Source organism: Uranotaenia lowii, chromosome 3 (assembly GCF_029784155.1).
Source record: "Uranotaenia lowii strain MFRU-FL chromosome 3, ASM2978415v1, whole genome shotgun sequence".
Classification (NCBI taxonomy): domain Eukaryota; kingdom Metazoa; phylum Arthropoda; class Insecta; order Diptera; family Culicidae; genus Uranotaenia; species Uranotaenia lowii.
Window position 1 is genome coordinate 184,761,078 of NC_073693.1, and position 17,562 is coordinate 184,778,639.

General features: G+C 36.0%; 1 protein-coding gene across 3 annotated transcripts in view; it reads left to right on the top strand.

Moving 5' to 3' along the window:
• The first annotated feature begins 2,740 nt into the window (after positions 1-2,740).
• Positions 2,741-17,562, top strand: part of LOC129750802 (basement membrane-specific heparan sulfate proteoglycan core protein-like) — a 285,122-nt gene continuing 270,300 nt past the window's right edge. The window contains exons 1-2 of one of the 3 annotated variants that reach the window (XM_055745877.1): positions 2,741-2,826; positions 3,133-3,358. In XM_055745877.1, the coding sequence (XP_055601852.1) occupies positions 3,266-3,358 (93 nt within the window). In that variant the 5' untranslated portion in view covers positions 2,741-2,826; positions 3,133-3,265. Of the gene's footprint in view, positions 3,359-17,562 lie in introns of all 3 variants that reach the window. The other 2 variants (XM_055745878.1, XM_055745879.1) reach the window with 2 other exon arrangements.

A 17,562-nucleotide genomic window follows, 5' to 3' on the forward strand; every position in this document is an offset into this window, starting at 1 on the left:
TTTGAAGATAGTTTAATTAAACGCGATGAGTTAGCTTAAGTCGAATACTTATGTTCATCAGTCTATATATATAACAAATCAGAGATAAAAATTCTATGATTCAAATCATTTAATCTCCATCACAACTCTTTTAAATATAATTTTTTTTTAATTTACAAGTAGTTTTATTAAGGCATTTAACTCATTAAGTTTTTTTTTGTGCCGAGTATGAATTTCACTCTTGTGTGATGTTAGTAAGAGGGGGGCCGTAATCGTCGCGGCTACTCAACTGTTAATTAATTTAACTAGAGGATAGGAAAGAGGATTGTGTAGGGTTAAATATAATCTTGAAATTACAAAAAAAAATAAAAAAAAAACAAAACTATATATCAAAGGCACAAAGAAGAGGCTAAGAGAAAATTGCATGTCGAATGAACATAAATAACTGGCCATAGGAAATTACAAGAAACCTATTAAAAATAGTGTTTGATGAATTGGGTAAATCGAGTAGTAAATTGAGAAATTCAATAAATTTATTTTTTACCAACCAAAATTAAAACTTAAACGATTACAAAAAAATAAAAAAAACTGTTGATCTGTCCTACTTTACATAATTTTCTAAAACACTCTAGATGAGAATTACTATTCCGATCAAGAAATTCAAACGTATAACAAAACCAATTCAACTTTACATTTTTTTTGGAAAAACAAAAAAAATGAATCAAAAAGCGTTTACAATACCATGTTTGATGAATTACAGTGGTGGAAAAATATATCACCAATATTTTGGATTCCGTATACTTAAAGAGGGGAGTAGGGTCTTGTTATGTCCATTGAATTAAAATTAATATCGTGACGGAGACTTACATCTCTGAGTGTGAAACCAGACGTATGGATTTACAATAAATAGCTGACGAATAAGAAGAGCAGGTCTCTTATCATTCGTACAGCCTCACTACCACAACCCTGAGTATTATCATTCTATCTCGAAATATCTAAACTAAGGTTGCCAGAATTTTTTCCACTCTCATCCGGGCCTAGCAATTCCGGGCATTTTTTCAAAAAAAAACTGGCAAAATCCGGGCATGGATTTCAATTTTTCAAATCCAAAAACCTGGCAAAAACCGGGCAAAATTTAGGTGTTATTATATATAAAAGCAAAGAAAAAATGCAAAAAAATGAAATTAATATTTTATTAATGTAATTGCAGACTTCCAAAAAGTTTTTGGAACACTTAAATATTTAAAGGTTTATAAAAGTAAATCAGCGAAATTATTTGAAACAACCGTTGAAAATTTCCATACCGTTAATCGATTTTGCTGAAACTTACTCAAAAACTTTGATTTTTTTTGGTTTCTTTGTGAAAATTGTGAAAAAATCCGGGCAATATCCGGACTTTTTTCACGATATCCGGGCAACCGGGCCGGACCGGACTTTCTCGAAATTTTGCATCAAATATCCGGGCAAACCCGGATAAATCCGGGCAATCTGGCAAGCTTAATCTAAACTATCCATTTGACAGCTGAGTATTTTAGTTGATTTCCTTTCGTGAGGCAGACACATCAGGTCTAACGAGTAAAAAAAACACTATTTTCACGAATTTTTTTTAGAGCTATCGTTCAAACAAATGTATTCAAATTTTTTGCATTATACAAAGCATTGTTAAAAGAACATTTAGTTATTTTTTCGTAGAAAAATATTGAAAAATGAGCCGGTGACGGAGCACTTCCGAGGATGCCTTTTAGAAAACAGGATTTGCAGTGTCCACTGTATCTCAGCACAGAATCATCTGAAGTAAAAAATCAGAGCAAAATATTTTTAATAGATGTTTTTCTGGACCCCAACGATTTTATTTAACTTGAAAAATTTGTTTATGAAATTTTTGTGGCTGTTTGAAGTAGAAACTACGATTTTTCACGAAAAAATCCGCCATTTTTTATCTGTAAAATCTCTCCAAAGTAAAAAAAAAAGAAAATCGTTGGGGTTTGGTATTTTATATGTAGAAAATATGTTCCAAATTTGAAAAGAATCGATGAAGTAGTTTTCAAATGACGATGTCCACTGGCTTTAAAAATGTGCTTACGAGAAAAACGCGTTTGAAGTTTCTGCTTGCGAATTCTTGCAGTATTAGATAAGAGGAGAGGAGGAGAGGAGATAATTTCTACAGTTTTGCTTCGATTGACTTGAAAATTTGACACAACATTCTTGAAATGTTTTACAATAAAAATCGATTTTTTGAAAGTGTTAGACCCTACTCCCCCCTTAAGAAACTTTTCGCTGTGTGGAGCCCTAGTGAAAATAGTGTTTGATAAATGAAGTAACAGTGCATCATTCGTTTTTCTTGGAAAGCAGTTCAATTTCTTTTGTAAAACTTATCGACAATCTTAATCAAACGTCTATATTTCCAACGCGACCGTTCGATTGAGCGAAACCGAGCCACTCCAAGTGGCCAAGATAAATTCTATACTTTACACGATTGATACGATGAAAAGCTTCCCCACGTTCGATGTTTTCTGACTTCATTTTGCGCGGGAAACAAGTTTCCTATAGGGGAATGCGGCGTCCATCGGCTTATTGGGGGGCAATTCTTAATCATCCGTTGTGCCGTCCAGCCCAAGCTGGATAAGTCCCTGTTCGACGTGTTGATTTGGTCGAAATCTTGAAGCACGCCGGGAGCTCCACCCGTCAGACCTATGCGATGCGATGGGGCTGTGAGTCGGTTTCTTGCCATTGACTGGTTAGTCTTGGTTGATCTCTGCTGCAGACCAGTTCTGCCAGAGAAGAAGTTCTCTCGCCTAGCGGAACAACGACCGGAGTGTGCTGCTGCTGCTGGTGCTACTGACTTGAGTCGGTTTGTCAGAGTTTATTTTAATATCAAAAGTGAAGCGCGCCTGAGGCAAATTAGTAGCAGAAGTGAAGATTTCGGGTGGAATATTCTGTCGATCTAAATATACATATCGTTGGGATTTTGTAACGTTGAGTAATAGCTTGATATGTAAAACCTTCGGTCGGCTTGTTTTATTCGAAGCTGTCGTGTTGTTTTTCCTGAAATTTAAAGAAAGAAAAATTAAGAAGTTTGTTACAGCGGAAGATTGCCAAATTTGTGGAAATGAGTTCAAAAGTTAAAATTTGTGTTCTTTTTATCTAAGCTAGATTTGTTTCAGCGGTGACGTTATTAGATAACAATTTCATTGCGTGTGTGGATAACTGGATTTGGCTTATTGTTGCAAGTGTTGAAGTTCAAACTAGGTGGCCGGCGAGTGTTGTTCCAAGTGCTTAAGTGAAGATGGGGTCCGAGACCCGAATTCTCGGCGAATGTCTACTAGCTGTAGCATTGCTATCAACATTCATTATCGGCATTCAGACTATCAACGCACAGGTAAGCTCATGTGGGAGATATCTCAACGCCTAATTGTATTCGAAAATGCTAGTTTCAAGTATTTCAGCTGGCCGAAATCGCCAAGTGCAACCGCATGGCTGGCAACTTCCCTGGAATTTTGAACCCTTTTCCTCCATTCCCATAAAAGTCGAATCCATTCACATCGTAGTCTTCGGAATTGAGCATACTTACGAACATTGTGCATCGTGCGACTAAAAAGTGTTTAGTCAAATGAAAATGAAATATGTCGTTTCGATAGCATCATCATTTTTTTTAAATCGTACCAACACACCTGTAGAGCAAAGTTTGGAAGACTAAAGTAGACGAAGAGAAGGAAATAAAAAAAAGATAAGGGTTAATGTTTTTTTCCTATATTGATTAACCTGTGTGTGCCGAAACGATTGTGATGTAAGGAATGAGGTGTATCGTACCTGACCGTACTGATAAAGCAAAAAGTATATTAGTGTAAGAATAAAAGTTATCGGCCGTTGCGTCGCGTTCAGTTGAATTGATTTTTTTTTGTTAGTTTACAGCTTGTACGGAAATCTACAATAGGTGTTTGTTTGCTTTGCATTCGTGATTGACAATCGGACATGTAGGTGAAATTCATATGCAGTTAAAGTCTACTGATGAGCGAAACTTTGGCGACTCGACAAAAAAAAGAGTATGGGCTTTCATATTTATCACTAAAATTGAGGCCAAATTTGGAGCTTTTTTATTTGTTGATACTTCCAAAAATGTTCTAACGAAACAGAATTCAGAATAAGAATTCAGAATCAGAATTCAGAATCAGAATTCAGAATCAGAATTCAGAATCAGAATTCAGAATCAGAATTTAGAATCAGAATTCAGAATCAGAATTCAGAATCAGAATTTAGAATCAGAATTCAGAATCAGAATTCAGAATCAGAATTCAGAATCAGAATTCAGAATCAGAATTCAGAATCAGAATTCAGAATCAGAATTCAGAATCAGAATTCAGAATCAGAATTCAGAATCAGAATTCAGAATCAGAATTCAGAATCAGAATTCAGAATCAGAATTCAGAATCAGAATTCAGAATCAGAATTCAGAATCAGAATTCAGAATCAGAATTCAGAATCAGAATTCAGAATCAGAATTCAGAATCAGAATTCAGAATCAGAATTCAGAATCAGAATTCAGAATCAGAATTCAGAATCAGAATTCAGAATCAGAATTCAGAATCAGAATTCAGAATCAGAATTCACAATCAAAATTCAGAATCAAGATTTCAGAATCAGAATTCAGAATCAGAATTCAAAATCAAAATTCAGAATCAGAATTCAGAATCAGAATTCAGAATTGTGATACGTGATGATAATGCTTCTTAATAAATTCTACCCGCTCATTTTCACCATATTTCATTTCATCTAACCTTCTATCCATCCATAAAATTCCATAATCTTTAGATCTCCCTACTATAAAGGACATCGCTTTTCACCGATAAGGCCGATAAATGAAAGTGACTATCATAAATTACGGTGATTAATCTCTTCATAAGAGTTCTGATTCTGAATTCTGATTCTGATTTCTGAATTAGATCCTGAATTCTGATTCTGAATGAAGTTTTCGAATTCTGATTCTGAATTTAGTTTCTGAATTCTGATTCTGCATACGTTATTTAAATATTTAAAACATTCTTAAATCAGTTTTTATTCGTATGCTTAGCGTCGAAAGGTACTTGTTGTGTATTTTTAATTCTTTCAACAGATTTTGATCACATGATAAGTTGAATTAAAATATAAAAGAAACATCTATAGGTAGTCAAACTTTCTAAACTATTGTCGACTTAACAACGATCAAAAGAATTTTGCGTAAAAATGATAAATTAGCATGAAAGGTTGAAAAATGGAACGTCATGCAATCGTACCGAACGATGATGGATATTGTTACCTTTCCGATCGTAAAGCTGCTTTTTTTATTTCAGCTCTGTTATGTGTGAAATATTTCGGCGAATTTCCGAGATGTTTTCTCAGGAAAACGTTTCCAAACACCCGCTCACACATGCTTCGAAACCCGTTCTTGTCGTGCGTTTTTGGCACACGTGTTATTGCCATGATCGCGCTCCATATGACCGCCTCGGCAAATTGTCTGACCAGAAGAATTTCTGAATAGCGTGGCAATGCGCCGCCTCGGGAAGAACAGAGCAGTTTTTACGACTTGGCGTGTTTGGGGGAAAAGTGTGACGAAATGTCGGAAAAGCCAAACACCTACCACGAGTTTATAGTCGACGAGAAATGGAAAATACATGATGAATATTTGTTTTTAATTATTTGAAGTTGACTGAAAACATGTGACTGCTCCAACAAAGCTGAGCTATATGTTTTTGTATCACGGAAAAAAAGAAAATCCATAACATACCCTAGGGAAATCCAGTTTCTGGTATTCAAATCCCAAAGATCACGAAGATTCGATAAAGTGCGTAGCAATGATGCCGCTCCAAATTTATCCGCCCACGTCCACGGTTTTTTTTTAATTCGAAATATGGCAAAGTCCACCACGGCTGTGTGATATTGGGACAACCAGTGAACAGATCATACAATATCTTTGTCAATGAAACTTCTTCGGAACTGAGCCAGAAGATCGGTGCAAACTGAAGTCCAATATCGTTCTAATTTATGACATGAAATGATCATTTGCATAGTAAGCACTATGATTACGGATGAATTTCGCAGATTTTCTGTTCTTCAGATCGCCCAGTTGTAATGCGATCATTATATTATCATTAATTTATTCTCAGAAAGCAGCTTTTGAGCTTTGCATCATTCGGCAAAGGCCGCCAACATGAGTGTGGGCTGAAAAGACGTTGGTGTTTGAATCAGGCGTCTTTGTAGTGTTAGATAACTGACATTATTTATGGTCAATGAAAAGTTCTGCCAAAAAGTTTGTTTTGGTTCATTGCTAATTTAACATTTACCATAAATCAATTAACTTGTATTAATACTTATTGCATTCACAAGTTGAGCGAGGTGGATAGAGACTTTTCGGCATTTCAGAAACTGTCAATAGTTTTTCAGGTCATTTTAATATTCTGCTTAACTATCGCCCAAAATTTTTCGATGGGGCGAAGATCTGGGGTGTTGGGAGGGTTCTTATCCTTGGGCACAACCTGAATGTTGTTAGCGGCATACCACTCCATGACCTTTTTTCATGCCGAATTCGGCAAAACAGCACAGACGAGTCATGTTTCTTCAGAAAAGGCAACAAACGCTTTTGAAGATACTCTTTCACGTAAATTTGCTGGTTGACGTTCCCAGTTGCAACGAAAATGTCGTTTTTCAAGCCACAGCTACAGATATAGCAAACCATATGGCTTGCCAAACAAAATATTTCTTGGCAAACTTTGATAGTTTAATATTCTTGAAAATGGCTGCCAGCTTTCCCCTTCCGGTTGCTGTATAATACTCTTGTCCAGGAAGCTGTCTGAAGTCTGCATTGGCGTAGGTTTCGTCGTCCATAACAACGCAATCAAACTTTGTCAACAACGTCGTTTACAGCTTCTGAGATTTTGTTTTTGCCGTAAGGTTTTGCTCGTTGCGATTAGCAGTCACTACCTTCATATAAGTCGATAGTCCGGATAGTTTTTGAGCTTCATACACGGCTGTAGAAGATATTTCCAACTTATTTGCGACATCTCGAACGGAGAGGTTGGAGTTGCGCTCGAAAGCGCTAGCCACTCTTTTGTACGTTACTGTGGCTCCTGGTTTTCGATTTTCCCCTGATCCAGGCTTCCTAGTTGTCAACAAACATTCCTCGAACACTTTTATTACAATGGTGACGGTTGATTTGCCATTCAACAATTTAGCTATTTCTGCGTGCATGTAATTTTTATTTTCACCACTGTAGTATCTTCTGTAGCACAGATGGGAATTTTTCTATCGTGAAATATAGACCAAAAATGTTGGCCGTCCACCGGTGTGATAGAATACGAAGGTATAAAATCGAAAGCAACCAGCGATACCAAGAGAATTTGCTTTTCAGTAATTTTACAAAGTTTTTGTATTTTGAATTCACCGTTTGAAAATTGAAATCAAATTCATTTTACTTGATCATTAACTTGAAATAGTAAGTAGTGTCCATATGAAAATTTGATTATTTATATGCATGAATAAGTATTGTTTAAGTTATAATGCATTCAAATATTAAACTATATTCTGCAGAATTAGGTGTTTGGTATTGAAGTGCATTTGATAACACGAGTTGATCAAGTTTTTTATTTCTTCCTAAAACCTTCATTTTCAAAGTGATAATTAAGTAAGTGACAAATAGAAAGTATAGGTATTTCAGACACATTTCTTATTCCATAAAACCGTAATTCAAATTCAAAATTAAAAAAAAATTTTTTTTATTAAAACCAAATAACTTCGATAAATTAAGTTTGCTTTTAATATTAAAAACTAAATTTTTGTTTTAACTTTGTTTAACTTATTCATTTAAGGTAAAAAAAAGATTTAGGTAATCAATTCTCATTACAAAACGTATAAATTGGAGAAGCTGTATTATGTTTGCCATGATCGAGACGTCATTTAGTCTTATTTATGACCATTGCAAATTTATGTCTCAAAGCATAATTATGTTACTGCTTGGAACTGTTGCATGGGACGTTTGTTCTGCAGTTCACTTAAGATAAAAAAAACTCATGAAAAACGTATTTAAATCATCAGTCAGTTGTTATTATAGTTATTCTATAATACTGGTATTGTAACGTTCTGCCAATGTAGCACACATGAAAGTGATTTTGGTATTTGAAGGACTTTTCGAATTTAAAGGTTTCACATATAATTTGAATAAAGAGTTTTTGTTTCGTAGCTTTTCAAACAAACTTATATTTCCGACCGTTTCTTTTCTTGTTCTTTCTTCGAACATCTAACCAGGTCACACCTGTGGAACTTTTCGATTGCAAAATCATTCCTGCCCGTGTTTGAACAGAGGGATCAGAGATCCAACCCATCGGAAGCCAAACTTGGTGCATTCCGGCAGCACAACCTAAAATTTGGGATATGGGTTTTGATTTTAAATAATTTACCGACTTTTGAGAACACCTACCTGATACAAACATTCAATTTCCGATGTTTCTTCGTTTCAATAAGCTGCAATTTGTCCGGGTTGCGCTGGGACCGAAAAATTCATTGGAAGCTGAATTTTACTCCCGATACGACGCCTGCGTTTGATATAATTGACACTTGTCAAATTAACAGCGAGGGTGATGGAACCATTAAAGGCGGTGTTCCGAACTTGTTACCGGACATTCCGACGGAATACCTTTTTCAAATAAAAATAAATGAAACACTTTCCTTCTCCCGAAAACCGCTCAAACAAAACAAACAAATCGAATTTATTTATTCACACAGCTATCTGGCATCTCTGCCCCTAAAAATGCATGATAGCCCATTCGATTGGCAAGGGCATGAACAAAATTGGTTGTAAATTTTAAAAAGTTGATTTACTTCTTTGCAATTAGTATCAATTCAAGTGATAAAAGCATTTTTTTTAAAGAAAATATCACTTTATGTTTAAATCCTGAAATTGCTCAATTTCCTTTATTTTCCCCTCAACTGAGGTTTTCAGTATAAGATAGATGGCAGCACCGAATCGCTTCATGCACGAATACTGTATTGCAACGCCGACTCTATCACTCGGTTCGGTGTTGCAAAACATTGCGTTTTTCTATCACCCTCAGCCAAAAAGTGTTATACGATACAAATTTTGCAGCGCGAAACTGTTCGAATATCAGATTTTCCCAACACCGGTGGACGGCAAATGTGTTGTGATGTGATGTAAACCATCGAAATTTCCAACTCCATCTCAACCAGTGAACTTGCTCTAAGTTGATAGAAGATAAACTGTATTGAAATACATGTCTACTTGGATACTACATTCTCTCCCTTTTTCCATTAGTTTTAGAATAAATATTCATAAAACAAATTTTGTTTCATTTATTTTCTATCACTCATTTTTTTTATTCAAACATCAGTTATTTTGTTATACATTGTCAATCTCATCGTCCAACGTCTCGTAAAGACAGAAAAAGCCAAACTTTGTTTTGCCACAATTTTTCCAGCCTGCATCTTGTTTAACATTTGTGTAGTTCAGTTCATTAAAAAAAGACAAACACTAGAGGGAAAGTTCCAAATTGCTCTCAGACGTATGATTTTCTTTCAAACAGAGCCGAATTTTTAGCAACAATCAAATGAACCTTCTGTAGCAGTTTTAGTAGTGAATCCAACTATAATAAACATCGAGCCTGAACATGATTCACACTTCCATTATCATTTCTTTTTTTTATTACTTGTGGACAAATTTCGAGTATTTCATCCCTATCCTAACGATGGAGCGACATCTATGTTTATGGTTCTCGGAATCCAAAATAACGAGAATTGGATTCGTCAATACTTCTTAATTTAAAATGGGTTTCGAATATCAAGCTTCCTTACCTCAGTCATTTCATTTTTATTATCTACTCTTCAGTCAGGCTTTACACTCGATTGCATGGTCAAAAATACCATACTTTGGGCAGGCAAAAACTCCCAATTTCGAGAACCGTGTACTGATTTGCCCCCAGCCAAGGATTTATTCTCGACTGCATGGAAAAATTGAATGTTTCCACACTTTGGGCAACTGTTCCAAGAATTCCCGTTTTACCGGGTCTCGGCAACTATTCCCACGATTCGCGAACCCTGCACTGTGTCTGAGGCACCTCCAGCCAGGATTTATCGCTCGACTGCATGGTATTAAAAATAGCCATACTTTGGGCAACTATTCCGAAATTCCCAGTTTCCTAGGTTTCAGCAATAGATCCCATAATTCAAGACCCGTGCTGTGTCTGAGGCATTTCCGGCACCACTAGCCAGAACACAACATTTTATCAAACATTGAAATTTTCTTAGAAAGGAAACTGAATACTTCTTCAATAGAATTAAAATCAACTCACCATTCGCCAAGCCCTTTCCAATACCTTAATCTTCCGATGCTTCCTGGTGAATCTTCGAGCGTTGAAAACCATTTGAAAACCGATTTTCCTCGTCACCAAATTTGTAGTATCTTCAACCTCCAGCTTCGGCGATCGAACTAACAATAATCCTAAGTTGACAGAAGATAAACTGTATTGAAATATATGTCTACTTGGATACTACAACCACGCATGTACAAAATTTTGATTCGTAGCTCCTCTTGCTTTGACGCCATTTTGATGACTAAAGATCTTATGTCAAAATCCAAAAAGAATCATCATCCTACAAAATAAGGGGTTTTCAGGCTTTTTTTGATCTCTTCTTCTTCTTCCTCCTACTTGAACTGCTTCTGCAGCATCGATGATCTGCCAGCAGTTCTGGATTTAGGGCCAGTAACTAAGACTATATGCCCCTTTTTGAACTCAACACCCGTAATCTGAGTACATCCGGGAAATTAGAAATGCTTATACATACATATTTACTGAATGCCATGGCTACAAAAATGTAAGTTTAAGTAATTACAAATGTTAAAAATCTGCTTTTGTCACCATTAACATACACTCCGAGAAAAATTGTGCTGAAGTCAAGTTTTATCTCATTTGGCATCAACAGTTGCGGGTTAAATTTGATTGCCTTCAATGCCAATACATATGCATAATTTTCATTCAACAGTTTATAAATTGCTATCAGAACAAATAGTGAATTGTTGTCTTCCACAATTGATCAGCCGAAAAATTTCATTATTCCAATTGACAGATTGTGATACAACAAGAAAGAAGATTGGGTCCATAGTAAAATTAAAAATCAAGTTTAACAAAATGCTCATTTTTTTCATATAAACTTTAGATAATCCTGCAAAAAAATTTGCATGAATTTCATAACAATAAAAAAAAATCAGAAATATGCGAGGTACCTTTTTAAAGCATACTCACAGAAGGCGTAGTTTTATGATTACATACAACTTTTGTATGTTTCCTTGTACGGTTTTTCCGTTTTTTCGTATCATCTGAACGATCGAGCAGTTAGGTTTGATTTCAACAATTGCCCATTATGGGGTGGTTTGAAAAAGAATGAAAATGATAAAGACCTGTTTTTGACTTGTTTGAAAATCGTCTGCTTACACAAAGATCATGTACTTAGAATTTAGAACATAACAAATTTTCGTGGTTTCCACTCCCCCAGCCATTTTTTAACTCAAAATTTCTGGATCTTCAGACTAAGTATTCAAGGGAGCTTTACCAAAATCAACCTAATGTCCGTTAACTTTATTCAGCCATATTTTTTCTCGTGTAACAAATTATTATTATTAGGAAAAAATTGACTCTGACGAACATATTTCCAACACCGGCTCTTGGCTTATTTAGTCGATAACCTACTGATGATGCTTGTTGGAACGGAAAGTGGATGTGATTGCGACTTTCCCCACATGAACTAAAAAAACACCTATTCCTTTTAGATTTTAATTCTTATTTCCAAATTAAGTGCAGGTGTCGAACAGATGCACATAATGCACCGCGGACTTACTAACAGAACTGACTTGGATAATCCTCAGTTCACTGAATAAAATTGGGCTATAAGGTTTATTGGGAATTAGGTATAGCCCGCTCGAAGCAACTTATCATTTTCGATTCCTGTTCAGTTTGCTTTGACTTGGACGGTGTTGGCGTTTCCTTCCCCAGACGAAACCTTTGATGCTGTACAACTTAACCAGGATCCGGATTCTGCAATTGCATTTAATATTTGGATTGGCAAAAGATCTTGTTAAATATTTGATAAGTCCAATCGATCAAACATTAACCTACGGGCGCATGATGTGTCTTTTCTGAAAGTTTCTTAAGCCGGGGGAGCATAAAACTGCGGAGGGCCTCGTCGTACTGTTTGCAAACGAAAAATAGTTTGATCTTGGCATAGGTGAGCCCCGTTTGTTGTATTTGTCCTAGATGGACGGATGTTCTGGCTTCTTTTCGAATCTGTTCGTCACTGATTAATAAAGGTTGAGTACCAACTTGGTAACTTGGCTATTCCAGTTGCTAAGAGACATATTTCGTCTCCAACCAGTCAATTAAAAACATTTTTTCGGGTGTTGTGGCCTAATTGTTTTGGCAGTATTGCATGAATTTTTGATAACATGAATAGAGGCCTCGGGGAGTTTGTTTAGAGACGATTGGTCCGATACCATTCTTTGCATATTATAACTCAACACTTATCTAAAAAAAAATGTTCTTATATCTTGAAATGTTAGTCATCATTAACAAAAATCGCACGCATTGTTTAAAATAACACAATATAGATACTCACACCTGCTCTTTTCCATGACACTGACATCAATTTTGAAATTGCAGCCACAATTTGCAGTTGACAACTGCATCAAATATTTAACATCCAAATCAAAAATCAAATATGTTACTGATCGTGAAATTTTGTTCCGAAATGTTTGTTAGCTGTGGCAAAAAATTATTACCTTGGTTCAGGAAACAACCAGTTTTGTTTTACACATTTTGTTAAATAACTTAAAATTCGTTATTGATTTTTTTTAAAGTAATCATCATAAATATTTTTTTTCCATTATGGCACATTTTCACATAACATAAAATCTTTGTAAGAACTTGCGGTTACAAGATATGGCTCGGAAATCAAGTCATCTTAGGGATCAAGTGTCTTCATCGCCCTGATGTTTTTTGTAATTCAAAGTTTCATTAGCAAGATTTCAGCATCCAAACTAACAATTTGCGACTGAAAACTGTGATCTCAGCCATATAGCGGCGAACCCGGCGCCAAAAAAAGGTTGTACAAAATAAGCTGCAAATATCCCATTTGCTGTTGACCGCTTCATGCTTTGTGAAACTGAAGATTCTAATGTAGGTATTCAGAACTGGATAAGAGGAAACCACTTATGGCTCAGCCTACACAAATGTGATTCGAACAAGGTGTGTCCCTCAACGCCGAAGTTCGTGATGGCAATAAATCAAACTGATGGGCATTTTTTTTTTTAAACATTTTGATTCGCTTGTCCGTCACGCGTGCATTTCGAGAGAAGCAAATGAAGGCTTGTGGTTTTATTTTATTGTTTCATCGTCACCTCTACTGGAGTATGGAATCTTTGATCATATGTATGAAAATCAAACCTTCCACTCATTGGAAACCAGTTTTCAATTAACACATGTGGGGAATTGTCAGAAGCAAAACGCTCCGTTAAAGGTAAACACACTTCACAGGTCCATTGAGATCGGACGATAGAATCAATAAAAGTCTCCACATTGCGAAAAATGAACTAAACTCTTACCCTATATTTGTATCGTACCAATATTCTGATAGAGACACCTTACAATGTATTCAAGCATTCAATAATCTGATGAAAAACAGTACTCATACCCTATCAATATAAAATGTAATGGTAAGCCGCTACACATTTTGATATTCACGCCCAACTTTACCGAGAGCTGACTTCCAGGTAACTTTCCAACCTCGAAGATGAATCGAAAGATTAAATGTAGCACAAAGGTGAACGAAAAATTGCCATCGCTTAAAACGTTCTTCGGTCTTCCAGCCAAGTGCCAGTAGATATGACTTGGCATCGCCAAAGCAGATGCTTAAGTTCAGCTAAAAGTCAACCAATCTCGCTCGGCTAAACCCTTTCGATGCCCAGCGAGCCGGCGTTTTCTTCAAGTCGCCTGGCCGCATTCGCGTTCCTGGATCTAAAGCCCGTGAATCTGTGAGCCAGTTGAGTCAATCGCTTTGTGCGCACACTCACACCAACCTTTCTTCCAACCAAGAGTTGAAAGTTGTTCTCTGGAGGAATCTCGGCAAAACCAACTGTGCATACTGCACTGCATACTGGAGTGTCAACTTTTGGGACTCAGAGATTCATAAATCAAGCTTGCGCTCAGTGGGGCACATGGGTAAAATGGAAATTGCAAAAGGGAGACTCGGTAATATCTCAGCTGAACTGCATTATGCTGAACAAAAGCGTCACATTCGGCTTACTTGCTTTGACTTTTTGACGATACTTACGTATCGAGGATATTATTGGGAGTCCGAGTCAATTGATGGGTTCATTTACGTCAGCTCATTCAAAGTTTGCGGTTTCTGTCAGGGGTAACAGAGCATTTTGATGGATATATCAAACAACATTGCACGTTCAGAATAGGGTGAAGCGCTGGAATGAAGTTCGTCAAATGCTCATGCAAATGATACAGACAGCAATTCGAGTTGATCGCTCGTTCAAAGATCTTTCGGTTTAATTTTGTTTTGTTTGTTATATAGACGCCAATCCTGCAGAAAAAAATAGAAATATTTCTCAGCCATTGTCATTTCTAAGCTATCCCATAAAGCACTAGACTGGCTATCATCAAATTTAAGGGTGCTTAATCGCTTGGCGCACGGCATCCTCCCAAATAAACGCACTTCAATCAATCAATATCATCAAATTTTGCATATGTAAACAATACTACACCCATCAATCACACTCTACTCCAATGATGAACTTCCTTGAAGGCAGAATTATCGGTACAAGATTCTATACAGGACCGGCAACTAATAACTGGTGAGTACTTCAAATACAAACTTTCTTTAGTCTTGATTATAATCTTCTTGGTAACATTTGTAAACCACAGCAATTATTCAATTTTTATTTTAATAAAATATATTCGAGTTATTTATGATATTTGATGATTGCAAAATGATGGAGTCATAGTTTTTCCCATCTTAAGCTATATTTCGAAAATTTTTAATTCTCATAGAAAATTAAAAAAAAAATCGAGCAAAAGATACACAAATTTTAACATTTTTAGAGCCCGTAAAAAAAAATCCCAGTATGACGGATTGGCTTAAAGAATACAAACTTTATATTGATTTTATTATCTTATACTAACACTGTTGGTGTTTTTTTAAATTAATATTTTTATAATTCAGTTACCAATCTGGGGCAAGATGCATCACCCGTTCGTAGACAGCCAAATTTCTTCCATCCAAACTGCGATTTATATGAGCTTGAGCTTGAACTTGTTATCAACTGCTGTCCACTTACCTCCCCTTCTGGCCAATGGCATACTCAATGGTTGCACTCCGTGATAGGTTCGAGATAATCAACATTGCACAATGAACCAACAGAAAGATTGCTGGTAACAAGCAATACAATCTCGCTGTACAATTTTGAAGATCTCTTACTTTAAACTGAACCAATAACGATGCCGGCCAAGTCCGTGTAGTCGATATAGGAAGGGAAGTGCAGCACATGTGATGATTTGTTTTGCGGAGTCCGGCAGTACGCCATCCATCCTCAAATCTCACGCTGATGTTTGGGGGCAAAGGAAATGTGGCAATGGAGATCACCTCGGTAAGTGATGTGGCCACGAAAAACTTTTGCTCCTAAGCTCCTGAATGTTCCTAAGTGAAACTCATATCATAACCTCTGATGCATTCAATACACAATTTGTAAAAGGAAATTTCGAATAATTAGGACTCTATCTGGTTCACCTATTCTAGCAACAAAATTCATTAAAACCTTTTCAAACTCGTTATTAAAATTAAAATATTTCTTCCCGCAAACTTAGGATAAAATGAAACTTTCAATTTAGTAGAATTACACAAATGACTGTTTGTTCGTGTGATAATCCCTGAAATGATGCCTTGAACAACTTTGTTTGAACTTTGGGAGATTGTGCTGATAACTGCTTCTTTGAATATTATCTCTGCATCGATAGAATTGAGTCATTATGACATAGTTTTGAATGTACTTTCAAATTTAAATTCAAATTAAAAAACTATTTCGTTGATAGAATCGAGTCAAACATATTTTTTGTTAGAAATACTTCGGTGAAAGTACTCACACATAAGTCTAAAACGCAATGAAAAAATTAAAATTCAATTCTAACAGTTTAAAAGGTAAGTTTCAACCATGGATTATCTTTGAAGTTCTTTCTCTAAAACATTTCCATTTTTCAATAATAGACACTAAGATCCAACTTTAATAGGTACATCTATATAGGGTTGTACTCCATTTACCCGAAAACCATTGCCCAGAATTTCAATCGCCAGAAAGAACCATTCCCCAGAATTTTTTTCCCCAGACGAAGCATTCCCTAGAAAAATGTTCGCCAGAATGTACCATTCTTGAGAAAATTGAAAACATTTATCCTTACTAGAAATTAATTAAAAAAAGGAATTGTTACAAAAAAATAGGGTTTCATAACCTAATTCTTTTGCGGCAAAGCCGCAACCAACGAGGATGAAGGGGCTGAGGCGGCACAAAGCCGCGGAAGCTCCCAAATCCGAGGTGGCCGCCGACCCGCCGTCGGAAGCGGCGGCCCCATTACATTGGTCTAGGTCTGCCGGGGTTTCCTAGGTCTGCGTGAAAGCTAGGGGTGATCCAAGATCCCGTCCGCCACGCGACAGCGTGAAGGACAAAACGTCTTTCAAGTTCGAACGCGCAGCGTAAGGAGCCGGATACCAAAACGGTTTTTTAAAGGACCATGGTAAGCATTGAATCAATTAAAGTACCATAAACCATAAACAAAGCACAATATTGGTTCTCAAATAAATTTAGTTGGAAAATTTCAAAGTTGTAGTTTCATTAAAAAAAATCATTTTGAAAAAATGAATTTCGAATCATATGAAATTTACAAGAATTCATTAGAAAAAAAAATTAAGAGGCAAAAATCTGGGATTTGTGCCATTCTGGGAAATGTTCCATTCTGGGGAAAAAAATCTGGGAAATGGTCCATTCTGGGAAAAAAAATTCTGGTAAATGGTGCATTCTGGGGAATTTTTTTCTGGGAAATGGTTCATTCTGGGGTTTGATTTCGGGAATTTGTCATTCTGGGAAAATTCATTCTGGGCAATGGTTTTCGGGTAAATGGGATGCAATCCTATATAGATCCTGAGCTCAAAATTAACACAAGTTCCGAAGTTTTTTGAACACGTAAAATTTTCAAGCAAATGAACGTTTAGAATTGAAGCACTTTCCTGCACATTGTAAGATATTCTAAATTCTAACAATATTTGCTCACGACGATTTAGATATGAACATAGTATACAAATATACATTATGTGGACAAAATCCACAAAGCCGGTTGAATTCGATTCTGCTCTAAATTTGGTTAGGTACTTAATTTCTCGACTGCTTTATTTCATGAACAAGGGAAAAAAATATTGAGGAATGTAACAACATTTTTTTTTTTTTTTTTTGTTTCGATTATAGTCGTTTTACCATCTTTATGGCATTCGCGACTTTAT